The sequence below is a fragment of the Musca domestica genome, unplaced genomic scaffold (genome assembly GCF_030504385.1).
Source record: "Musca domestica strain aabys unplaced genomic scaffold, Musca_domestica.polishedcontigs.V.1.1 7, whole genome shotgun sequence".
NCBI lineage: Eukaryota > Metazoa > Arthropoda > Insecta > Diptera > Muscidae > Musca > Musca domestica.
In genome coordinates this window covers 21,090,272-21,117,761 of record NW_026712383.1, presented here as the reverse complement: position 1 = coordinate 21,117,761, position 27,490 = coordinate 21,090,272, and the positions used below count along the sequence as shown (strand labels likewise).

The 27,490-nt window shown below is 34.7% G+C and overlaps 1 protein-coding gene across 5 annotated transcripts in view; it reads right to left on the bottom strand.

Moving 5' to 3' along the window:
- Positions 1 to 19,892, bottom strand: part of LOC101894352 (protein outspread) — a 363,760-nt gene extending 343,868 nt beyond the window's left edge. For 3 of the 5 annotated variants that reach the window (XM_059130108.1, XM_059130112.1, XM_059130113.1), the window contains exons 1-2: positions 19,167 to 19,892; positions 13,052 to 14,159 (exon numbers count right to left, since the gene is read on the bottom strand). In XM_059130108.1, coding sequence (XP_058986091.1) covers positions 13,052 to 13,234 — 183 coding nt within the window. In that variant the 5' untranslated portion in view covers positions 13,235 to 14,159; positions 19,167 to 19,892. Of the gene's footprint in view, positions 1 to 13,051; positions 14,160 to 18,408; positions 19,132 to 19,166 lie in introns of all 5 variants that reach the window. The other 2 variants (XM_059130110.1, XM_059130109.1) reach the window with 2 other exon arrangements.
- Positions 19,893 to 27,490: the final 7,598 nt, after the last annotated feature.

The following is a 27,490-nucleotide window of genomic DNA, read 5'->3' as shown; positions in this document are numbered from 1 at the left end:
CTCAAATGGATGCAACAACGAACCATCTTGGCATCCAAAGGCAGTCAAACCAAAGTAACCGTATTAAACTGGAATTTTGAATTTTCAAATTTTTCTAAAAATTAAATAAAAATTCCAATTTAGTTTGTCCCACAGGTATGGGTTTGACTGTCATGGGTTGTGTTGCATTTCTGCCCGCTATATGACAAGACGTATAAACAATAGGAGTTTGTTTATTCGAAGCAAACAGCAAAATTATGACGAGTTTTTATATGGATTACGAAAATTGTTGTCTGTTAAATATTTACAATTCATTCATCCGTTCGTTCGTTCGTCAGTCAGTCAGTTCGGTCTGATGCAAGGGCGTGACCCAAATTTGACAAGTGACTGACAGGCAATGAGAAAAAAATTGAAAAATATATTTTCAAGAAATTTCTGTTAAAAAATATAATTTTATTGAAAACAAGATTTGAGTAAGCCAACAAGATGTCGTTTCTGACACCTCTGGGCTATGTTTTGGAATTGAGGAACACATGCTGAAATATTAAAAACCAGTAAGGAAAGGTCAAAAGTCGGCCGGGACCGAATATATGATGCCCTACACCACTATGCGAATTTAGTAGAGCTCCCATAACAAAAAAGTTTTTATTAGGAAATTTATGTGAAATAGATCATACCAACTATGAACCTTATTTGAATGCGTATCATGGCTTTAGAGTAGCCACAATTTGGGAACTATTTCTAATTCTTAATGGATCATCATCAACAAAGTTGACGGAGACTTTTGTGCTTCTAGTACGAAATAACATAGCTGCATAGTGCATGATATGACTTCGATAAGAAATAAATTAAACAAGTAAAAAAACATTAAGTTCGGCCGGGCCACATATACAAATTTTTAGACATATTCATTGGAAAATGTGCCAAAAATCATCAAAATACCGAATATCGGGGCTATACCAAATCGTGGACTTATACATGCAATATTTCGCCAAAGGAGCTAGAACCCATTATGACCTACAAATACCAATTTTCATACAAATCCGTGAAAAAATGTGGCAAAAATCATCAAAATACCGAATATCGGGAGGTATTGTTATATGGGGACTATACCAAAACGTGGACCCATAATTACAATGATTCGCCACACGAACTGGGACCGATGTACTGATGTACTTGGATTTGCCAAAATTTAGGACATTTGGACTGATATTGGCCATTTGGTGCACAATTAACCCTAAATCGGTTGAATATATGGGAGCTATATCCAAATCTAAACCGATATCAATAAAATTTGGCAAAGGTATTTCTGGGCCTAATTTTTTGTACCAAATTTCATTCTTGTGGAGGGCATATTACGAATGTGAGGGTCCAAAAGACCAAATTGGATGAAACACATATATGGAAGCTATAGCTATATCTGAACCGATTTTCACGGAATTTGATGTACTTGCGACTGGGCTGAATTCGGTCGGATGTGCCAAAATGCATTTATTCATTTGGAGTGATATTGTCCATTTGATGCAGAATTAACCCGAGATCGGTTGAATATATATATATGGAAGCTACAATATCTAAATTTGAACCGATTCTCACCAATTTCAATAGGTTTCGTCCTAGGGCCAAACATACATTGTTTGGAAAATTTTTATTTTAATACGATAAATGCGACCTGCATTTTATTCACAAAAACACATGGTCAGACGGAAGGACTGATATGCATAAATCGACACAGAAAGAGATTCTGTGAAGATCCTCAAAAGTAACTATGGGTCCGTTTCGCTTCCTTCTCCATGTTACAAACAAATGAAAAAATACATAATACCATTAACCACTGTCTGGTGTATGGTATAAAAAGTAGGCAAGTTGTAAAGTGAAGTGTAAACATTTAGTCAGCGATGCAGATTCAGAAGCCCTTTCCCGACTTGACAAGATTTGACAATTACTGAGAAAGTTTCGCATGGATTAGCCTGCTTTCATGGGACCAAAGGGGTCTCATTGACCCCTGAACATCAATACACATAAAATAATAGGCAATAGCTCACTGATTGATCTAGAATTAACGCCGAGACGAAGGGCTGAAGCTAAAATCCTGAAATTTTGCACGAGGATCAGTTTTGGTACGTAGGCGTGTGATAAGGCTGGGTTTTTGGAAATTCGTACTTAGACGATACGAGATGTATTAAAAAAAAATTAAATATTTTGTAATGGACGTACAGATTGTCAAGAATACTGAAATTTGGAACGGGAGTCACTGGAGTACAGGAAAGATGTACCAAAGGGTTTTTGGAAATTCAAAAGTAATGGTTACGAAAAGTTCTAATATGGCACTAAACTTTTAAAATGGTACCATTTGGTATTATTTGAAAAACTTGAAATTCGGTATTAGAATCAAAGTTGGAACGTAATTTTGATATACGAAGGTGGTTTTAGAAATGTTTACTAAGTACGCGAACTGTACTAAATGGTTCTAAATTTGGAACAGTTTGGTTAGAGGGAACCGATAAAGCTGGAATTTTGAATTGTTTTTATATGAGTAGCAGTAAGTATGTGTTGTTGAGATAACGAGGTCGTTCTAGAAATGCATACAATAAGGGTACGAAAAGTACTAAATGGTACAAAATTTGGGATAGAGGTTAGAAGTAGTGTCACTTTTCGTTGAGCTTTGAAGGTGGTTTTAGAAAAATGTACTAAAAAGTACCAAAAATACTAAAAAATACCAAAAATACTAAATGGTACTAAAATTGGTATATGTGATGGGGATGGAGTTTGAAATCTACTATTTGATATAAGTCACTTATTGTGAGGTGGGCATGGAAATATGTATGAAAAGGTACGAAAAGTACTAAACGGTACTTAATGCACTAAAATTGGTATAATTTGAAATTAAGTGAATGTTAATTGGACTGTTAGTCTTGGGGTTATTGTGAGTTTTTAGGGTTGAGATTTGAAGAGGATTTTGAAAATATTTACTAAAAAAGTACGAAAACTACTAAATGGTACCAACATTCGGTACATGAGGAAGCAATAGGGTTGGAAATCAGAAATTTGGTTTTATAGTCACTATTTGGGAGGTAAGGTTGCGATTTGAAGGTGAAGAACTGGGGCGGAAATATACCAACCTAAAGGTTTTTTTTTTGGAAAATCGAGCAATAAGTGTACCAAAAGTACTAAGATGCACTAAATATGGTACCATTTGGAACTATGTCAACGGAGAGTGAAAAAATCTTGTAATTTGGTATGAAAATCAATTATTAAAGATGGGGTTTATGTAAAGAATTGGGTTTTTAAATGTGTACTTAGTGTGCGAACTGTACTAAATGGTGCTAAATTGGGAACAGTTTTGAATAGGGTGAAGGTATGAAACTGGACTTTCGAAAATTTGTATTGGGGCCTCTTTCTTTCTTTGTTATAAAAGGTTGATTTTGAAATGTGTACTACAAGTGCGCGAAAACTACTAAAAAGTATTAAATTTGGTACAATTTAGTGTAAGGTGATGAAATAGTGCTAGTATAATTGTACGAAATGGTATGGTACTTTAATTGGCATCGGGTGAAGGGAAAGAGATGAAATTCTGAAATTTGATATTTAAATTACTAATGGTATTTGTTTTTTAAATTTGTCGGTGGATTTGGAAATGCGTCCTATATTTGTACGAAACGTACCAAATGGTACTATATTTCATATTGGATGATGGGATTGGGCTAGAAATCTCAATTTTGATATTGTGGGGTCTGTTGGTATCTGGTATTGAGATATGGAAGTGATTTTAGAAATGTGTACTATAATTGTACGAAACGTACTAAATGGTACTGAATTTGGCATTGTGTGAAGGGATAGTGTTTGAATCCTCAACATTGGTATTGAGGTCCCCGTTGGTATCGGTATTGATATGTGGATGTGGTCTCAAAAATATGTACTCTAATAGTACGAAAAGTACTAAATTGTACTAAATTAGGTATTGAGTGAAAGAATAGAGCAGAAATTCTGAAATTTGATATGTAGATTACAGATTTTATTTGTGCTTGATATATGATGGTGGGTTCGGAAATGCGCGCTATATTTGTACGAAACGTACTAAATGGTACTAAATTTTGTATTGGGTAAAGGGATTGGGCTGGAATCCTCAAATTTGATATTGAGGTCTTTATTGGTATCTGAAATTGAGTTATTTTTTAAATCTGTACTATATTTGTACGAGAATTACAAAATAGTATTAAAGTTGCTATTGGATGGAGGAATAGAAGTGAAACTCTGAAATTTGATATGGATGTCCCTATTGATGTCTGTGTTTAAAAGAAAGAGCTGGTTTTTGAAATGCCTACTATAATTGTACTGAATAATACTAAATTAGATAATGGTGGTGAAATTACTGGAACCCTTAAATTGATATTGAGGAAACATATGATTTTCAGGGTCTATATATGGAGACGTTAAAATAATTTTCGACTGTTTTCGGTTTAAGCCTCAAAAAAATGGATCTAACCCCCCTTTTGTGGTTATCATTTATATTTTTTCCCCATTTAAGCTATTTAACATTTCATCGTAGAGCATATCGCATAGAACATATATTCTATTGTTATTATGTATTAGCCTTGCATGTGTCATTAAGAATAGCAACAATAATAAAGAACAAGAATAACAACAATAATAATAGAAAAAAAACGTTGTAGTGGAAATAAAATGCAAACGTAATGCAAAAATAAAAATCCAGATAATACGTTTTCATTGCTGTTGCCTGATGGCGGCATGGTTGGCTGTCTGTGTGTCTGTCTGTCTGCCTATTTGCTTGGCGTTTGTTTTGTTTACAACCCAAGCTAAGAATGTAGGTTGACAAGTACTAAACAAAGATTATAAAACTATGGCATGAAACACAAGGAAACTTTGAAGGAGTGACGAGGCGCGACAATGACGACAACGACGGCTATGTTGACAATGTCGGTTATTTGCCAGCGCATTCGATCATTCAAAGTGCAAAATGAAACATAGTGGTACGAACTGTTAGCTTTGATGTGGTTCTAAGGGTTATTAAGCAACAAAAATATGATACTTAGAACCGGACAGGTTCTAAAAAATATACTGTACATTGTGGGTAATAAAGATTTGGTATGTTTTATAGGGAGCATCAAGTCGGAGTTGTATAGATTGAAAACCAAGGAAAACAGTTGTACATTTATCAAAGACTCTCTTAGCCTTTCCTTGATGAAGGAAAAACGCATGAAAAATATTTGCAGAAAATACACGATTTTTCAGGAAGGCCCATGAAAAATTATTTTTTTTAAAAAATTCGTCCTAAGAGAAAACATTTCTTAAAGAATCTTAGAATCTACTCTAAGTGTTGTTGGCTAAAACTGTTGGCCGATAAATTTATTTTCACAGTTGATCCAATATTGAAATCGGAGACTCCTCCGAAATTATAACTCTATGTAAGGAGGTACCAGGAGGGTAAAACAAATTATAAATGTGTACATCTGATTTAAATTTGCGGATGATCATCGCTAGGTCGACTCCAAATGCCAAAAATATATCATCCAAAAAACAGAACGTCATTTAGGGCTGAGGGTATCAAAATATGATCCTGCAGAATAAATTGCACGTAGTATAGAGAAACACTTAAGGAGAATTTACATAAGACATCAGTCATAATTAGTAATTGAGAAATTTGGGACTGCTAGCTTCTACCAAACCCCAGCTTTCTAACGTTAGTTATGTCACTTTGCATTTTGTCACATAAACCCACAATGCACATGCTATTTAGCATTACCTTTTTGCAAACAGAAAAAAAACATTAGAATATGACTGGATGGTTGGAATGAATGAATGACTGAGTGTCGTGCGGATTGACTTGCTGGCTAGTTGACTGAGTGAGTGACTTGCCCAGCTCGGAGTACCCAACCAAACAAGTACATGCACAACTAAATTAACCAAACTAAATGTTCGGACGTGAGGCTGATAATTAACATATTCGTTGTACTAATGAAGTTAAGCCTTTTTTTTTTTTGCTGCTAATGTGGTCATGCAAATATTTGTGTATCTGAGTGTGCAGATGTTATTTTAAGCTGATACAGGCGTTGTTTGTTGCTCGACATCCCCAGCCCAGTTATCTGTGTTACCTACATTTTAATTGTCGAGAGTTTTGAATTTTTTTCGCTTGCATTTACATTAGAAGTGCAATAGGGAAAGCGGTTTGTTGGGAGAGGGGGAGTGGAGCAGATTTGTGTGCATCCATCTTCCATCAGTGAAACTGATATTCTTAACACACAAAAGATGATGAAGATGGACAGACAGTCGGCCAGCCAGCCAGAATGACAGAAGAACATATATTTTCACACACAAAAGAAATAGAGAACAAAAACAAAGCTGATAAAAAATAAAAAGATAAAACAATTAGAAGCGGTAGATAATTTTACAGCGGCACTTATCTGTGCAATCTACAAATTGGGGATGTCAAGATAAAAGGCAGAGGGGCAGGGAAACACGACACTGATACAGTTTTCCCAACTTAATTAGCATTGTTGTTCTTCATATAATTGAGGGATTAGGTATTCTATTCTAATTTTGTTCTGGAAAATTGTTTTTTGGGAGGACTAAGAAATCTTTCCGTGGTTCTTGAATTAGGAACTCCTAGCCATTCCAGTTTTTATTAACTTCGTTGGAATAAGGCACGTTTAAGATTCATCGAAAGTTTGTTGGATATATAGTGTCTCCGACAATATTGCTTCGATAAAAAAAATCAGCCCTCAAGCTAGTGAAGAAAGGGATTTTTTGGTCCTTTTTTATACCCTTAGCTATACGTCTAGAGAGGTTATATATCATAAGATACGGCCAGAACATAACGGTTTTAGACCATAGGTCTCTTTGAACCATATCCGTTTCAGGATATTTGAAGTCGATCTAGCGATGTATGTCCTTTCGTTTGTCTGGCTGGCTGGTGCAAATTATAACTCTCAAAAGAGTATCCGAATTGGTTCAAACTTGGTACATCGTAAGATTGAGATCGGTGATGGACAATATTGGTCCAAAGAAAAAATCCGCTGTGGCTCCAACTTTGCAAATCCTAATACTTGCATCAGTGCTAGATCAGGACAAAAATGGATAAGTACCATCAAATACCTCCCCACAAAGGGCCAAAAAATGTGATGTAATATACTTATACTGGTACCTCCCCCACAAAGGGTCAACATTTTGAATATCCATGAAGCTCATAAAACGTGAAATTAACATACGATTCCATTCAGTCTGCATATTTCGATATTTTCATCAAAACAAGATATGTTATAAAGATGTTAGAGCTCGGACCATTTCTTCACCCACAAAGTATCAAATTTATAAATAACCAAAACGTTCATAAAATCCGAAATAAGCATCCGATTCTCTTCACATTGCACACATACCGTTATTTCTGCTAACACAAGAACTGGTGTGAAGATGCCATATATCGGTCCACTACCCACGCGTAAAAAACATCTGATCCCATTCAGGCTTGGTACATCTCATTATCTCCATCAACACAAGATCTGTTATAGAGATCGGACCATTCCTTCGGGGTCCCCTCCCCCACAAAGAGACAACGTTTTGAATAATCAAATCGATTATAAAATCCGAAATAAGCATCCGGTTCTCTTCATATTTCAGATATCCCATTATTTCTACTAACACAAAATCTGCTATGATGAAGGGATATATCGGTCCACTTCTTCTGGTACCTCCCCCAAAAAGGTCCAAAATTTTGAATATCCATGAAGCGAAATTAACATCCGATTCCATTCTGACTTGGCACATCTCGATATTTCTATTAACACAATATCTGTTGTAAAGACGGTAAGGATCGAACAATTCATTCTAATACCTCCCCCACAAACAGTCAAAATTTTGAATGACCAAAACGATTATAAAATCCGAAATAAACATCCGGTTCTCTTCATATTTCAAACATCCCATTATTTCTACTAACATAAGATCTGCTGTGAAGATGGGATGTATCGGTCCACTCCTTCGGATACCTACCCCACAAAAGGGTCGACATTTTAAATATCCATGAAGGTCATAATACGCGAAATTACCATCCGATTTCATTCAGTATTTAGATCAACACAAGATCTGTTATAAATCTTAATCCAAAAAATTCCAAAAGAGGGGTAAGAGTGGGAACTTGCACCCCCCTTTTTAAGCTAATTTTACGGTGTAATCTTTAAAACGCCAATACATATTTTTTCTATTTTTAACTTTCATTCACAATCTGGTGAATTTTCCCCGTAAATATTGAAAAAAATTTCGCACAGTGTTATTCGGCCGGGCCGAATTTTTAATACCTTCCACAATTTAGAAGGAAAAACTTTATAAAAAAAATCGACGAAAAATAAATATATATGGGGGCGATACCAAGACAAGGACCTGCATGCGCAATTTTTGTCATAGGCTGTAGTACCTACTACGACCATACGCAATTATACGAAATTTAAAAGAATTCCGTTGAAGAATGTCGTGTAAAAAAGCAGCCGAGTTCGGCCGAGCCGAACTTTTAATACCCTCCACAATTTGAAAGACAATGAAAAAAAGGAATTGGAATAATAAACTCAAAAAAAAATCCGAAAACTACCACTAAATGAAAACCTTATATAGGGACTACACGAAGACGTGGACCTGCATATAAAAATTGTGTCATTGTCTGTAGTACCCATTACGAACTTCATATACGAAATTTGAAATAATTTCGGTAAATAATGTCGCAAAAACCATGAAAATATCGAACATCGGGAGGTACCGTCATATGGGGTCTATACGAAGACGTGGACTTGCATACGAATTTTTTTGCCATATGTTGTAGTACCTATTACGAACTTCAAATATGAAATTTGAAATAATTTCGGTATATAATGTCGGTAAAATCATCAAAATACCGTACATGGGGAGGTACCGTTATATGGGGTCTATATGAAAACGTGGGTCGAAAACGTGGACCGACCTTTTACAAACTTAACCTGCCTACTGGTAAATTATGCATATATGTACAATTTTAGCCTTCTATCTCAATTCCTTCGAAAGATAACGCGATTACAGCAGACGTACATCGCTATATCGTCTTAGAATTTTACACTGACCCACAATATATATATACTTTGTAGGGTCTATTATGAATATTTCGAGGATGCGAGCTACCGTTATATGTGGGTTTTTGGAAGACATGGACCTACATAAAACATTTTCTGTCATAGGTTGAAGTTTCCTTTACGAACTTTAAATACGAAATTTGAAACAGTTCCGGTCCCTCGTGTTGCTAAAATCACCAAAATACCGAATATTGAGAGGGACCGTTGTTACCTTCTACCTCAATTCGTTTGATTATAATAATTATATAATAATTTTAGGCTGACCAAGAATATATACACTTTGTTGCGTCGGACATAAGTATTTCGAGTAGTTGCAAACGGAACGACAAAATTAATATACCATCCATAGTATGGTGGAGGGTATACAAATAATAAATAATAATACTTTTTGTGCAGCTAAGATCAAAGTACATGTTGTAGATGCAACTGTGCCAAAAATACAGTTATTTAATGTGCGGACAAATACAACTGATTAGAAGAAAGAAAATCGTTCGAAATTTTTTTTTTTTGTCAGCAATACATGTAGAGTAAAATTATTGTATTAATTATTTTGTGTCGCGGATGCATTCACAGAGAAGCCGAAGGAAGCCTTCGGTGCAAATGGAAACCCATTTAAAGGTCTTTTATAGACAGTTATCAGTAAAGCAGGTAGAGCAAAATTTGCTATATACATTGGTTTTTTCTGTATCGCGGATACATTCACTGAAATTTGTCGTTCCATTAACGACCTAAAGGAGGCCTTCGGTATAAAACTTCTAAAATTTCTTTCCCCTTTTGTATATGCACGTTTCCTGCTCTTTTCAAGCTATTGTCCTCCATTATATTCATAGCTGCATGCATATATATATGTTCTCTATTCAAGTTATTTTTAAATACATTTCAAACCATTTCCTACATATTTTCCTACTTGCACAACAATTCTATTTTTAACCGCCTAAGTGGAAGTTTTTTTTTTTTTTTGTCGCTGAAAACAAACTCCTCGAAACTGTTGTTTTGTGTTTTTTCTTAGTTTTTCGCCACTTTTTGTTTCTTTCCTTCATACACCGCCTTTACACGGTGCAATTTTTAGCTGGCATTTTTATCAATTCTCTTTTAAAATTTCTGCGTAAATCTTCGCGCCTTTACACGGTGGCATTTTACGATAATAGTGCTTGGCATTTTTTCTGACATTTTATTTTATTCAGTATTTCGTATAGAGCTAATTGTTTGTAACAGATATTTATAAAGAAGTGATTTAAAATTAAATGTGTGAATCTAAAGAAGAAATGATGGAAAAAGTTATTGAGGTGTTAAATATTGCATTATTAACTTTTATTTTAACTTTCTTTTTTTACTTTTTAATACTTCCAATTAATTTTCATATAATTCAATCACTAAAAACATCACAATAAAAGAAACGCATCAAAAATTACAATAAAGAAGCTATATGAAATGTCAAAATCATAAAAAATTCGGAAGAAGCAAAAAGAGAAATGCAAAGAAAATGGCATGTAACCCTGTGCGGTGGCTCATCGTGCCATTTTTTCTTCTATCCTTGTCTCTCTACACCTTTTACCAACAAACAAAAATTGCATGGTTAAAAAATGTCACCGTGTAAAGGCAGTGATACTCATACTTTGCCAAAGAAACGTGCTTTGGCAAACAAAGAATGAAATATTCTAATTGTGTGTAGCTGCCGTATGTGGAGACATTTAGAGTATTTGTTGGATGTATTATGGAGGCAGAGGAGGGGAGCTGAGCTCTATTATTGTTGTTGTCATCATTATTGTTATGGTGATAATTTGCACATTTATTTTTAGCGTTTCAAAAAGTTCTTAAATAAAGAAAATGGCAAATAGCGGCGGAGAGGTTAGAATAGCTTTAAAATTACATAAGAAACATTTCCGATCTCTACCATCATTATAACAGATCTTGTGTTGATGAAGATATTGAGATGTACCAAGTCCGAGTTTTTAATTTCGTATTTTATAAGCTTCATGGATGTTCAAAATTTCGACAACTTTGTGGGGAAGTTACCAGAAGGTGTAAACCGATATTGCCATTTTCGCAACTGACTTAGCACTGAGTAACAGATTAGGATTTGCAAAGTTGGAGCAAAATCGGATTATCTCTCTCTTTCTCTTTCGTTCAATAAAATTTAAAAAAATGTAAAAAATATGGCCTTTGACTTTGTTGCAGTTTTTTTATCTCACCCTGTATATTTACTAATGAAATATCTGGTGTGAAGATGGGATATATCGACCTACCCCTTCTGGTACCTACCTCACCAAAGAGTCACAATGGCTTGAGAAACTAATCAGCACTGCTTTTCTATAAATATCTCTCAATAAGAGATTTCCTTCCCACTCCTTCTAGTACCTCCCCCATAAAGGGTCAACATAACGCTATGCTGAGGGTATTCATCTGTCGGCAAAACCGACTGATACTTTTTAACTTATTTTCAATGCTTTAAAATTTCGAAAACAAGTTTAATAATTTTAAATTCTTAAATGGATCTCCGAAACGGAAGAAATCCTCAGTCTTTGAAGCTGTTGAGGACTTGATATGTTTAAAGTTTCAAAGATTCAAAATTTCAAAAATAAGTTTATTTATTTAAAATTCTTAAATGGATCTCCGAAACGTAAGAAATCCTCAGTCTATGAACCTGTTGAGGATTTGATATGTTTATAGTCACCACCAGTGACTCAGTCACACAATGCAGCTGCATCTTTAGATTAGAACATTATACTGCTTCTAGGCCTATGGGAGATGTAACAGAAAATAAGCTTCTAAATTTGTGGAAAGCTCAATTCTTGTAAAATTTGTACGAGATTATGCTTTTCTAGAAGTTTTCGAACATCTCACTGCTTCTAGACCTATGGGAAATCTCATAGAAAATACCTAGGTCAAAATCCAAACTTCCGAAATCGCACCTATATCTTCTCAATTCTTGGCAACAGCAATTCCTTTAAACTCTGTACGAAATTATGCTTTTCTAGAAGTTGGTGTCCATGGACCTTTCCACTGCTAGGACTTTTTTTAATATATCGTCTTCATGACTTCCACGGTAAATATGGTTAACCCGCAACCCAATCTCCTAAAATCGTACCTATAACTCCTTGGCACCAGTAATTTTTCCAAGCTCATCTATCGGAATTAATCTATTCTAGAAGTCTTCTGGGAGTCTCCAGGGACCTTTCCTCTGCTAGGACTTTTAGTATATCGTCTTTATGTCTTCCACTGTAAATGTGGTAATTTGCAAGCCACTCTCCTAAAATCGTACCTATAACTCCTTGGCACCCATAATTATTTGAAACTAATCTATTTTTAAAATTTCATTTTCTAGAAGTCTTCTGGGGGTCTCCAGAGAATTTCCTCTGCAAGAATTCCAAATATATTGTGTTCATATGTTCCATGATAAATACGGCCACTTAATAAATTTTTAATTCCCAAAAATTAATAACCACACAACACTTGGCGGGCTACCTGTTTGACCGAGAAACATATAAAAAAGATTTTTAAAATTCCAAAAAAACGAACCCCTCCCCCATAACAACACTTAGCATTTTGGCCCGGGGGAGATGATGATTTAAAATGCATATCACGTTTCATAAATTTGTCAAATAAAACAGTTGTTTAATAAAGAGACATGGCCAGAAAATTTAATAAATAATAAAAAATACGAATTGATTGGCCCATAAGACGTCCGCTTTACAATTTCTTCAAGAAATTGAACTACCCACGCTGAGAAAAAAAAATTGGGGAGGGGGGAAAGAAAACTTCAAAATAATTTGAATATTTTTTGGGATTTTTTTTTCTCCTACGTTTGGCTGCTAGAATTTCTAAAACAAAATCAGTGGGGGACTCCACCACATCAGAGACACACACATATACATATCTCTTTAGACTTTGACACCACACAAAGGGAGTGCTGTTGGTTGGCTGGTTGGTATCGGTAAAATATGTGGCATTCTTTGACTTACCCGATTGCATTCCAAGGCAGCAGCGCTATGCTCTTCCCGTTGACGAAAACAATGACTGCATTTACTTTTGTTGAAGATATTTGGTGAAAATTTACGACAATCCGAGGTGCGTGTCACCCCTGTTGGCGGCGATGATGACGACGTCGATGATGTTGGAGCTGGGGCAGCCATGGTAGACGACATGTTTGGAATTTCGGTCGCTTATTTTTCGTTTGTATTTTCAGAATTTGGGTTTGGTATCCAAGAGATGAAGACTGAAAAAAAAGCTACAAACAATTTCGGCTGCTGTTGTTGTCGTCGATGGCTTGTAAAGCTTTTAGGCTGTTGTTTTGGGTTTGGACCGCTGTTGCTGTTGTCGACGTTTTGAAATTAGACAATAAATAACTTTATTTCGTAGACGCTTGACTATTTTTTTTTCTTTTTTCTTCTGGTTTTTTAATTAAATGGCTGGCTGTTTGGGCTGGTTTGGTAGGAAATCCAGAAAAATACGACCAGATTTTGTTTTTTTGTTTGATTTGTAATTTATTAAAATTGCCTGGCTTGCTTGTTAGTTCATTTGTGTTTTCAAAACAATCAATTTTATTAATTTTTCAAAAACAAATCTTTTTTTTTTTTTTGGTGGCCACCACTCTGGGTCGATCGGTTGTTTTTTGGGCACTGCTCTTGAACCCCACCAATATTTAATCTCCGATATACAACATCATGGATTTTTGGGTAGCCATTATTAATGGCCAGTATTTGCAGGCAGTTAGAGGCAATATTTTCAGGTTTTTTCTTATTCTGTTGTCTACCTTTGTTTGATTCGGTTTAACGGTTACTTGAAATTTGTCACAAATTGTATTCTTTGTTTGTTTTAAACTGTTTATGATAATTTGTTTTTTATCTTTTTTTGTTTTGCAGATTATTTAAATTTTTGCTGTTATCTTTTTTGCACACTTTTTGCTGTTATCTGATATTTTAATAATTTTTATCGTGAAATTTTCTGTTGTTGGTTTTTATTCACTCAGGTTTCTGTGATGATAGCAATTGACTTCTATTTAATGATAATTAGTTTATTTGTTTATATGGGTTTCTTTGCTTTGTTTTATAAGTTTTTTGTTTTGTTTCTCTAAAAAGAAGAATAAACATTGAATAAAATTAATTACGTATTTTTTATCTCAAACAAGTGAAAAACGCCCAAGTGGGGTTGAAATGAACTACATTGTAGATTGGAGTGCCTGAGATGAAAGTTCCAATCTGCATAAAAAATATGGACATTTTTCAATAGTAACTCGTAGAAAAGTCTCATATTTCATACCCTCAGCCATACAGAGGGTATATATCATTTGATATGGCCAAAATGTGCCTCATCGAAATAACGGTTTTCCATCTTAGGTCTCTTTGGACCAAATCGGTTTCAGGACATTTGGAGTCGTTCTAGGGGCGCCCGTAACTCTCAAAGGGAGTGTCCGATTTAGCCCATCATAATATCAAATTTAGATAGAGTTCGGAGATAGGCAATATCGGTCCACTCCTTCCGGTACTTCTATGACTGAAGTTAAAAAGGTTTTGGAGTACCTCCCAAAAGTCAAAATTTTTATAGAAAAAAAAAAAAACAACCACCAAATTTTGTACAAACTTTGCAATATTTTTATAGCTGCTACATCAGGTGGGAAAGTGAAATATATTGGCCCACTTCTTTCAGTACCTCCCCCACAAGGGGTTTACATTTTATAAAATGTGAAACAAGATTCCAATTATCTTCATAGCTCAATATTTCTAGGAACTCATGGACTCGTCTTAAGAACTAATAGAACAGACCCTCTCTTCTTTCTCCATTTTCTGTCTTAGGCTGTAGTATCCATTACGAACTTCAAATACCACATTTGAAACAATTCCGGTGAATAATGTCGCTAAAATTATCAAAATACCGAATATCGGGAGGTACCGTTATATGGAGGCTATATGAAGTCGTGGACCTGCACAAACAATTTTCTGTCATAGGCTGCAGTATCCATTACAAACTTAAAGTACCAAGTTTGAAACAATTCCGGTGAATAATGCCGCTAAAATCAACAAAGTACCGAATATCGGGATATCGTCAATATATCGAAAATAGGGAGGTACCATTATATGGGGTCTATACGAAGACGTGTACTTGCACAGATAATCTCCTGTCTATTACGAACATCAAATACCAAATTTGAAACATTTCCTATGAATATTGTCGCTAAAATCATCAAAATACCGAATATCGGGAGGTACTGTTATATGGGGGCTACACAAAAAAGTGGACCTACACGGCCCATTTTCATTATCAAAAGTCCTGCAGATATAACACACATTTGAGTAAAATTTTACCAATCTATTTCAATTCGTTCGGAAGCTAGAGTGATTTCCACAGACGGACGGACATCGCTAAATCGACATAGAATTTTATGCTGAACAAGAATATATATACTTTGTGAGGTATAAAATGTATATTTTGAGGTGTTACAAACGGAATGACAAATTTAATATAACCTCCATACTATGGTGGAGGGTATAAAAATGAGCTAAAGCTGATTCGAATTTTGATACGCTCCACTATGAGAAAATAAAAATGTAGCCGATTCTTGAAAAAAAATGTTTTAATAGCTACAAATCTCTAATCTTTAATATGGGGCAATACTCGTAAAATCGTGGGGAGGCTCTAAAATACCCACATCTGTGGTACCGCAGATGCGGCTATACAAAGAGACGGATAGTTCAGAATTTTTTTATGTACTGAATTGACGTATTTCTTCTGACTTGTAATACCAAATTATAGTAGATTCTATTGGCAAATGTGGTCAAAGTCTTTCAAATACCTGGGTGGTACTATTATATATGTCTATAAAAAATCGTTTACTGGTGAACCCCTAAACACCAAACTTCAGCTAATTCCTTACCAAAGTACTTAAAATCAACCGGTATTACCGTAACACACCCTTATAGAACTGAATTTCACTGAAGTAAATCAAATCAAGAGCAAGTGGTTCAAAGATATTGATACATTTGGAACCATTTTGCAAATGTTGCTATGAGTGCTATAACTTGGGAAAATTTACGGTAAAATCACACAGACGTTAAAAAAAAAACGTTTTATTTTGTCGGATCGAATTTTTAACACCTTTGATCATGAGGTATACTTACAATACTGGAACGAGTTCCATTATCTGCAAATACCAGTGAAATCGGTTAAAAAATACAGTTAAAGCCCCCAAAATTCTACAAGATGGGGGTACCGTTATATGAGCGTTATATCAGAACGTGATATGCTACATCCTGTGTTATCAATTGCGAGATTCAAACACCAGATTTTGAAACAAAACAGTAGAAAAATATGGCTATACCTAGCTAAGAATTGTTTGTACAAAGGCTCCGATTCCAGAAGATTAATGTGGCCCAGCTAACAATTTATGTCCGAGGGCCCTGATTTTATATTTTTTTCCGGTGTTCCTAATTACTCTTTTAGAAATTTGACGATTTCTCTAAATTTTTTCTAGAATTTGGACCGATTTTCTAAACTTTTTTTAAGAGCATCTGAAATATATCTGAAAACACTCTGGAACTTTCTCTAAAACTTTACATTAATCTCTGGATCGGCAAGGAATTTCTTTCGAATTCGAAGCGAGTTTGTTTGGAAACTCAAATATATTTTTAGAAATCTCATAGAAAATCTTTCGATTTCTTCTAAATTCGCTGAGGCATTTGTGTCTTTTCAATTCGAACTTGTATTACCCATTTGGTGCACAATTAACTTGAAATCAGATAAAGATATAGATGGGAGCTATAATCAAATCTGAACCGATCTCGATAGCATTTGTCGAAGGTATTTCTGAGCTGTGTTTGATATATGTCCCCAAATATAGTTATTGCAGAGTGCATACTACGGCTGCGGACGAAATAAATAACAAATCGGATGAACGACATATATGGGAGCGATAGCAATGTCTGAACCAATTTTCACCAAATTAGACATACTTGTTTCTAGACTCAATTTGTTCGTAAGTGCCAAATTTCATCCCATTTGGGCTAAAATTGCACGTTTGGTGCACTACAAATAAAAAGCAAATCGGACGAAGATATATATGGGAGCTAAGGTATTTTTGAGCTGTATTTAATATATTTCCCCAAATATAGCCATTGCAGAATGCATTTTATAAATCGGACGGTCTTATTTTTGACCGATTATCTTCAATTTCAATAGGGTTCGTCCTTGGGTCAAATAAACAGCTTGTGCAAAATTCCATCGGAATCAGGTAATAAATGCAAGAATACATTGGCAGACGGACGGACGGACGGACATGCATACATTGACTCAGAATGTGATTCTATGCAGACCATTAAAACACACTATGGGTCTATCTCGTTCCCTTTATCGTGCATTTATATGCGTGGACCTGTATTTATAGGCAATTTTCGTTCGTAGGAAGTAGTACCAATTGCGAACTCCTAATTCTATTTTAGAAATAAAAATGTGGTGAAAATGTGCTTAAAATCGTGAAAATGGCGAATATCAGGGGGTACCGTTATATGAAGACTATACCAAAACTTGAACCTATACTAGCAAATGTTTCCTACATGTTTGGGAACTACATGTATATATGCTGCCAGTTTTCAGCAAATTCGGTTGAAAATTAAAATTATACGGGGGCTATTACAAAACCCCTTTTTTAATGTCAAAAATCCTGCGGACCTTAAATTCACCGGAGTATAATTTCATTAACATTCGTCATTTTGTTCGAAAGTTAGAGTGATTTCCACAGACGCGTTATCGCGTTAATCGACATAGAATTTTAGAGCGTTATATATATGGAGTCTATATAAGGAACGAAATTTATGTTTTTTTTTTTAAATATTAAGTGTTTCGGAATTCTTTACCTATTCATCCTACAATTGCCACAGTTGGAGCTTTTCAAAACATTGATAATTTGTAGACAATTTCTGGTAAAGAAAATACCTTAAGGAGAGAGTGTGACCTGACTTAAGATGGACAAATTTTAAACCAAAAGACAGACTCCAAATATTCACAATAATGTTATGACAACGGTTGTAGAACCCGTTGGTACATAGTTTTTCAATATGTTTTTAATCAATATTTTTCACTTTTTTTTCTTTCATCTGACTTAAGATGGACAGATGTTAAACCAAAAGATAGACTTTCAATAACTCATTTATAATTTTTTTCTTTCAACATTTGCACAAAATGTGGCAAATGGACCTACCCCATTTAAAATATTCTCAATGTGATAAAAGGTAACCCCCTCAGAGCCCTATCATGTCAGTAAGCCAGAAAAATGGACAGGAATACATGCAGCATTAAATTTCCTGAATCGTCATTTTTCTACACATACCTATGTGGGGCCTGTAACCATTTTTTCGATGAGGCACAATAAAAATCCTAAGGTATTTAAATCCAATTTTTGGGGTCCAGTTCTTAAAAAATATTTTTTTCAAGTAGTCCCCACAATCCAGGTTTTTCGATTTTTTTTCACTTGTTTTAGTTTTATTTCAAATATAAGTAATACATTGTTTTTTTTTTTTTTTTTCTTTTATTTTTATTAGGTTATTTTTTAATCTCTTTGAAAAATCAATTATCTTCGTGGATTTTTCTATTATTAGCAAACACTTGCACTGTTAATTCTTTTTCATATTTTCACACTTCATATCCATGGAGCTATGAATTCCATTTCAAAACTTCATAGAATTTTGTAGGGTTTGCACAATTTCTTAGTTTTGTTGTTTTCATTTTTATGCCGGATCAGATTCCTTGTGGCATACGTAGTTATTTGTTGTTTGTTTTCTTTTTTCATATTCTTTATGAATTTCAAATTTATTGGGGGTTTCTTATTCCTTTTATTTCATATATTTTTTTGCTTCACAAAACAAACCCCACCACAATATAAAAATAAACACAAAAACGGAGGTTGAGAGACTAACAACTCGAGAACCATTCAATACTCACAACACTACACTTGAAGTTGTTATAATTGGTGTTGTTGTTATTGTTGATTTATTTAATTTTTGTTTTTTTTCTAGTTTTGTTTTATTTACTTCACATTTTTTTCCATACAAAACTAAGAAAAGACAAACAATATTTTTTATTATTTACTTCTTCTATTCATTTGGATGTTATTTACTTCTCACTCTCTGAGATTCTTGAGCGGACACTCCATTACAGGCAGAGGCTGGCAAACGCCACATTGACTGACACACGCACACTCAATATTCAGTCGGCACACTCAACTTACGTATTCAAACACATTCAAGACAAGACACACCGTTGATCGACGTACGGACGGACAGACATACCTACATACAAATATATGGGGATGTGCTGCATGTGTGTCTGGTTGTTGTTGTTGCTGCTGCTATTTTATTATGATTAGTAAACCCCACGTTGTTATTGGTTCTTGTTGTCGTTGTTGTTGTTGCTGCTGCTATTATTTCACTTTTGTTTCATTATTTTTATTTTATTTCTCATTTCAATTCAAAATACACACAACAACAAACAAAACGGTAGAAAAATACACAACACAAAACGACGAAATTTTTTTTCTCAAATTTTTTTGTTTGAAATATTGAATTGAAATTAAGGACAGAATGAATTCTCATTCGTGGCCGATATTTGTTGCTGTCGTTGACAACATTTGTTGTCTTCAAGAATAAAAAACCGAAAAACAAAACAAACGGACAGAAAACGTAACACACAACACAACTTCTCGTTTTTCTTTAAGGTTTTTTATTTTGTTTTGGTTTTTTTCTTCTTTTCGTTAAAATGCATTCACGCGGTTTTACGTGCGCTCGCGTCGAATTAAATTTTTAAATTGAAAAGTTGTTTAGGTTGCTCTGTTGTTGGGGTCGTCGTCATCGTCATTCGCCTCTGTGTGTACGGTGCTGAGAGTTGGGTATCCACTAAACAGAGAGAGGAAACAAACACAACACATTGGGGCAGCGAGAGAGCACACGAAGAGAGCTCAAACGTTTATTTGCCTATTACACCTTACCATGTTCGTGTTGGCGCTAATTTAATGCCGGTAATTTGATGGAGCCCGAGAGATATGTTGCACGGGCAGCCATCAAGTTGGTCGGGGTTTGAAGCGAACATTTTGTGTTTGAATTCAACTAGGTCTAATGTTAAACAGTGTTGTCAATCATTTACTGTGTTAATATAAAGTGAGCGTTATTATGAAATGACTGGTTATTTAAAAATACGAGATAAATTGTTTGAACTAACAAAGATTTAATTAAAAATATAGGATTGCGGAAATTCATCCTTGGGATTTAAAAATTGAATAAGTTTTTAGTTTGGATATAGTTTTTTAACTTGTTCAGAAAACCTACAAAAATACACTTGGAGAATAAATAATGGAGAGATAGACAACAAGGATCCAGAATAATATAATTTTATTATTTAAATCACAGACCGATTGGATTGTGCGACAAAATTCAATTTCTTCAATAATTGTGGGAAAATATCGAGCAGATTATGAAAGCAAAGCTAAAAACAAAATAAGCGAATATAGGAGTTTTGAAAGTTCAAATCGCTTTGTTTTTGGATTAAGTTTTTTTTGGAATCCCTTGCTTTTTTATAAATCGTGTCTTCTGCACTATTAAAAATAACAATACCAGGATTACCCTCCACCATACATAGTATGGAGGGTATATTAAATTCGACATTCCGTTTGTAACTCATCGAAATCATAATTTTAGACCCAACAAAGTATATATATTCTTGATCAGCGTAAAATTTGCCCGTCTGTTGGAATCAAGCTAGAGTCAAAAGTAATAAAGATAAGAAGTTAAAATTTTTGCACCGATGTCTTTTGTCTGCAGGCAGGTCAAGTTCGATGATGGGCTCTATCGGTTACGATATCGTGTAGCCCCCATATAACGGTACCTCCGATATTCGGTATTTTGATGATTTTAACCACATTTTTTAATCGAATTGTATGAAGTTCTACACAAAGAGCTCCTCGTGACTACTTTGCCCCCTGGAAAATAATTGTCCATAGGGGTCCACGATATCGCATATCCTCCATATAATTGTGCCTCCCGATATTCCCTATTTTTAATGATTAGCCACATTTTTTAATGAAATTGTCTGAAATTCTACACAAGGAGTTCTCTGTGAGTACTTTGCTCCCTGAAAGAGAATTGTGAATATAGGTTTAGGATATCGTATAGCCCCTATACAACGGTGCCCTCGATATTAGGCATTTTGATGATTTTAGCCACATTTTTCAATGGAATTGACTTAAAATTCACGCACTGAGTCCCTTCTGAGTACCTGAAAGAGAATTGTAATATAGGTCCACAATTTCGTATTTTGATGATTTTAGTCACATTTTTCTATGACATTGTCTGAAATTCTACACAAGGAGTTCTCCGTGAGTACTTTACCCCCTGAAAGAGAATTTTCTATATGGGCCGATATTCGGTATTTTGATCATTTTAGCCGCATTTTTTAATAGAATAGTCTGAAAATCTACACAAGGTGTTCCCTCTGAGTACTTTACCCGATGGAAGATAATCCAGCAACACGTCTTCGTATAGTCCCCATATAAAGGTTTTCATTTGAGCGGCATTTTTCGACGGACTTTTGTTGATATTGCACAAGTTCCTTCCGAATGGAGTCAGCCCGGCCGGAACTTAGCTGCTTGTTTATTAAGTTTATTACCCAATTCGATGCAAATTTTATAGCAATTGCACTGTCTAAATTGTGGAAAATCCCAAAGGATTAGATGAAACGTTTGTAGATCAAAGCCCCAAAGGAGTTTCGGGTTCTTAGGCCAATCTTTGTTATGCCCTTAAAGTAGTTTTGGCTATATACAAAGGCACTCTTATATTTTGATACATTTTTTCGCAACATTTAGGATAGAGCTCTTTGGATTACATCCAGAAATTTGGTAAAGAAAATGGGTCACATAGGTCCTATTTTTGGTGTAGCCCCCTTATAAGTATAGCTCCGATTTCAAGTATTTTTTTACGTTCTGGTCATGTTTTCCATTTTCAGTTCTTATTGTGTGGAAACGCTATTTAAAAAAAAATTCAATGTATGTTCAGCGTTTTGTACAGTCTTTATAACCCTGATTTTACACTCAGCCATATGGCGAGAGAGGGTATACACACTTTGGTCGAATATACCTCACTCACATTTTAAGATTTTCTATAAAATATCACATATCTCATATAAAGTGAAGAAAACAATCAATATAGTTCAAATATGGCACGTCGCAATATTTCTATCATATTTATTTAGGTCCAACCATGGTACAATGAAGAGAAGGTAGGTCAACTTTGAAAAAATTGCAAGTATAGAGGTCTACCTGTTTGGCTTGTAATGTCAGAAATAGTATCAAAATAATAACAAAATCAAACAACTTGTTGCATTTATTTTGAATAAATAATTGAAAACCGCGAAAACTGAATGAAAGGTCAACACTTCTTTTCAAAACCAGTTTCTATATATCTCTAAAGGATTATTTCGCTACAAAAACTCTAGATTTTGTCGATGCATACGATGAAATAAACATTTTGAAAACATCCGAATTTGAATGTTTTCTGAACAATTTTTTTGTTATTGAAAAGAAAACACATACATAAACAAATAAAGATGACATATTAAGCCAAGAAAATAAAAAAAAATTGAAATCATATGGTATCATAGCCCTACCTTGATATCATTGTACCATGGGTCCAATATGAAATGGACAATATTGACCCATTCCTTGGGAACTTACTTTATAGAGAGTCAACAACTTGAATTATCAAAACAGAAGTCAAGATATTTTTAAATATTCAAACATTGGCTGGGGGTGTACATCTGTCGGCAAACCCGACTGATACTTTTTATTTTAGCTGGATATGACACCTAATTAAACAAAATAGCTCTTGAATTATTTTTTTTCATCTGTACCTACGTTTACGTAATACTATGTGGTTAATAATTTAAAAAATGTTTCTCTACAAAAAATAGATTGGATTGAACAGCTGACGTTACTGGATAATTATAACTTGTAAAATGTTCCCAGTAAGAATTTGGAAACTCTAAGTAACGCAAATATCAAAATATCTCTCTCATTTCGTTGTCAATTACTGGGTTTGTGGGTAAAGAAAAAAATAATCGAGTAAACGAACCCTCCTAATATTAAAGGTTTTATTGTTATCCTCCTTTGACACTTAATGTTATTTACGTTTTTGACCTGATGTGAAGGAATGTGTGGAATTTTAACCTCCAATAGACCCCTTGAAATTCTGAAAGTCGCAAACTTTGCATTACTTCTATCGACATATTTCATCAAACATTTGTTGTTTTGTTTACATTACTTGTTGCATGTGCAGATGTTCGACATGCAACATATTTCAAACATCCAACCGAATGGTTTTTGGTGTACAGTACAACTAATACCAAAATAGAGATACCGCAACGATAATTTCGTTTTTGGATTTGAAATGTGAAATAGTTTAATTATTTTGAAATGCTATGTTCATATATAGAAGAAAAATTAAAACTTAGGTAAAATATAAATTTTATAAATAAAATGGAGCTTATGCCATGTTTACGTTAGAACTTTTTGTAGGGTTAACCTTCTTTGAGAGGATTTATTTGAAGTAAAAGTAATGGATATGACAATTTAAATCCAAATCCAGTGGGTTAACCCTCATATATATAAACGTACTATTAATGAAATTAAAAGAAATTGAAACAACAACAACAAATCGCTGAAGATAAAACCTTCAAATTTGTCACGTGGGATTCTGTGTTGGGGATGACGGCATTTATTTGGCAATTTGAAATAAAAGGATATTAAAGGTAGTAATTGCAGTCATGGTATTGATGTTTGGAATGCGGGTCACAGTTGTTAGCGATAATAAAAAGCTGGACTAATAAACACGGAAGTTTTTTTTCTTCTAAAGGGAAATTAAAAGTACAAATATATAATAGAATAAGTGAAAATGCAATAAGTTCGGCCGGGCCATATTTTGAATCTCTACGTCGAATAATGTGGGCTGTATCGTGATTTTAACAGACATTAAACCGACTTAGAATTTTATGATGATTATGAATATATATACTCTATGGGGTCTGCGAGGAATATTTAGGGATATTACAAACGGAATTACAAAGTTAATATACCCTCCTTTCCAAGGTGGAGGGTATAATGATGAATATGATAAAAGTATGAAATTCTGCACTATATTCGAATTTTTGTGACAATTCAGCTGCATTCATATTTCCATCAATAAACTAAATGTGGTTCTAAAATAGATTCAGTAAGTGAAAATAAGAAGTAAAAAAGGGTTAAGTTCGGCGAAGCCCACCTTCTAATACCCTTCATCATGAGGTAAAAGCGAAACATTAAAAAAATAAAAGAATCGGGGTTGTATATCCATAAAAAGTCGATGGTAACGGGTTTCGAGTTTCAAATTCCATAGAAAAAATGTTTTAAAAAAAGTTGCTAAAATCACCAAAATGCTAAATATTCGGAGGTACCGCCTTATGAGTGATAAAAGACCTAATGAGAATCCATTAAAAACTCTATGTACCGAATTTTTAACGATTCCCCTGAACAATGTGGCTAAAATCATCCGTATACCGAAACGTGTGGGTTATAGGACAACGTGGACCTATGTAGACAATGTACTGCCACAAGAGGTGGAACCCATTATTAAATCTATAATTCGAATTTTAAAATACCGAATATCGGGAGTTGCCGTTATATTGGGTCTATAAAAAACAGGGGCCTATACAGAAGCTGGAACCTGTTACAAATTCTAAGTAAACAAACAATTCTTTCAGAAAATGTGATCTTAATTGTCAAAATACCGAATATCAGGAAGTATTTATATGGTTGCTTTACGAAAACTGAGATGGCCCATTTGCGAACTTTAGTACTACTGACAATATACAATGACAATATGCAAAATTTAAGCCACATATCTCAATTTGTTTGGAAAATTGCGTTATTACAACAGACGGGCAGATAGACTGACCGGCATCGCTAAATCGACTTTGATCTAACATAAGTATTTAGAGGTGTTACAAAAGGAATGATGAAGTTAATATAACTCCCTTGGTATGGTGGTTAGATACGACCAAAATGTGCCTCATCAAAGTAGCCGTTTCTGGGCCTAGATCTCTTTGGACCAAATTCGTTTCAGAACATTTGGAGTCGATATAGGGGTGTCCGTCTGTCTGGCTGGTACGCACGATAACTCTCGAAGGGAGTATCCGAATTGGTCCAAACTTGGTACATCATAATATTATTGTCAAACTTAGATCAAGTTCGGAGGTGGGCGATATCGCTCCACTCCTTCTGGTAACTCCCAAACAAAAGTCGAAATTGTCAAAAAAATTACTGCGCAGAGAGAGAAAGGATAATCCGACTGTGCTCAAACTTTGAGAATCTTAATATTTGAATCAGTGCTATGAAAGGTGCGAAAATGGACAATATCGGTCCTTTTTATCAAGTACCTCTCCCAGAAAGGGTAAACATTTTCAATAATTATAACTCTTATAAAATGGAATGTATGAGTCCGATTGTCTTCAAATGACACACATCCCAATATTTTCATATATGCTATAAAGATGAAATATATCGGTCCACATCTTCTGGTACCTACCCCACAAAAGATCGAAATATTCAAAAAAAAAAAAAATATTTTACTGCATAGAATGAGAAAGGATAATCCGATCTTGCTTCAACTTTGCAAATCCAAATATTTGATTCAGTGCTAGGTAATTCGAGAAAATGGACAATATCGGTCTACTCCGTCAAGTACCTCCCCAACAAAGGGTCAACATTTTGAATAATAATAACTCTTATAGAATGTGATGTAAGTGCCCGATTGCCTTCAAATTGCACACATCACTATATTTCTATTAACACAAGGTCTAGTGTGACGATGGAATGTATCGGTCCACTCCTTATGGTATCTCCTCCGCAAAGGGTCAACATTTTGAATTTTCATGAAGCTCATAAAAAACGAAATTAACATCCGATTCTATTCAGACTTGGCACATCTCAATATTTCCATCAACGCAAGATCTGCTATAAAGATGGTAGAGAGCGGACAATTCCTTCTGGTACCTTCCCCACAGAGGGTCAAAGTTTTGAATAACCAAAACGATCATAAAATCCGAAATAAACATCCGATTCTCTTCAAATTTCACACATCCCATTATTTCTACTATTACAAGATCTGACGTGATCTGATACATCGGTCCACTCCTTCTGGTACCACCCCCACAAAGGGCCAAATTTTGAATATCAATGAAGCGCATAAAAAGCGAAATTAACATCCGATTTCATACCAGACTTGGTACTTCTCAATATTTCAATCACCACCCCTCGGTCTAAAACACTTAATGCTAGGAACACAATTGGAGCGAACGACGAATTTCGCCCTACGCGGCGACAAAATGAGCAGCGAAAATTCGTCGTATGGAACACAATACCGACGAAATTATAAAACAGCTGATGAAGTTGTTTACTTTTTGCTCATTTGTTGACTACAATGAAAATTATACAAGAACTCATAATTCTTTATAATTTCAGTTATGTCCATCTTCTCTATTATAAATTCACTGATATCCATCTTCACTCAGGCGCAAGTGCACAAATAAATAAACAAATTACTTATGTTTTTTTATACAAATAACAGATAGTAGAGTGACCATAACAAATTTTAAAGTAAAATGTAACTTTATGTACTAAAACACATAAAATTCGTACAAGTATGGCCACCTTGTACTGCTTTGTCGCCGTTCGCCGGCGTATGAAATAGAAATAAAGCTAATTGAGTTCGCGGCGACCGACGAAATTTTCGCCGGCGCCGTGATTGTGTGCACTTCCATATACACATAAGTTTTTTATTTTTGACGACGAACATACGCCGCGAAAAAATTCGTCGTTCGCTCCAATTGTGTTTCTAGCATAAGGTGTGTTTAGCCATTTTAACCGATTAGCTTGTGAATTATTATTTTGTGTTTCTTTATGTGAACTATCCTTAAAAGTCGAAATTTAAGCATAGATCATAGCACTTCTTATTTTTAGAGAGTCGGTAAGCTCCTTACAACAACAATAAGCGTAGAGGGTGAGATTAAAAAACTGCAACCATCTTCAGATTGCTGTCACTCGTAAGCCACTCGTCCGATAGCTGCTAAAATTAATCCAGTGACAGATTACAAGCGTACAAAAGCATTTTGGTGAGAATTTTCCAAAAAAAAAAAGTTATTCATGATGGAATTCAAGCGGGGTAGTATGATTTCTTTATATTTGGCTGGAAAACCACAAGTGGCTATCGTTAGAGCACTCCAGCATTTAAATGTGAATAAATCGTTTGTGTCTCGTACCATTGTTAGCGTAGCCCGACGTCAAGAAAGTTGACAGAAGAAAACAGCAACATCAGTAGAAATGGTTTGAAAAATAA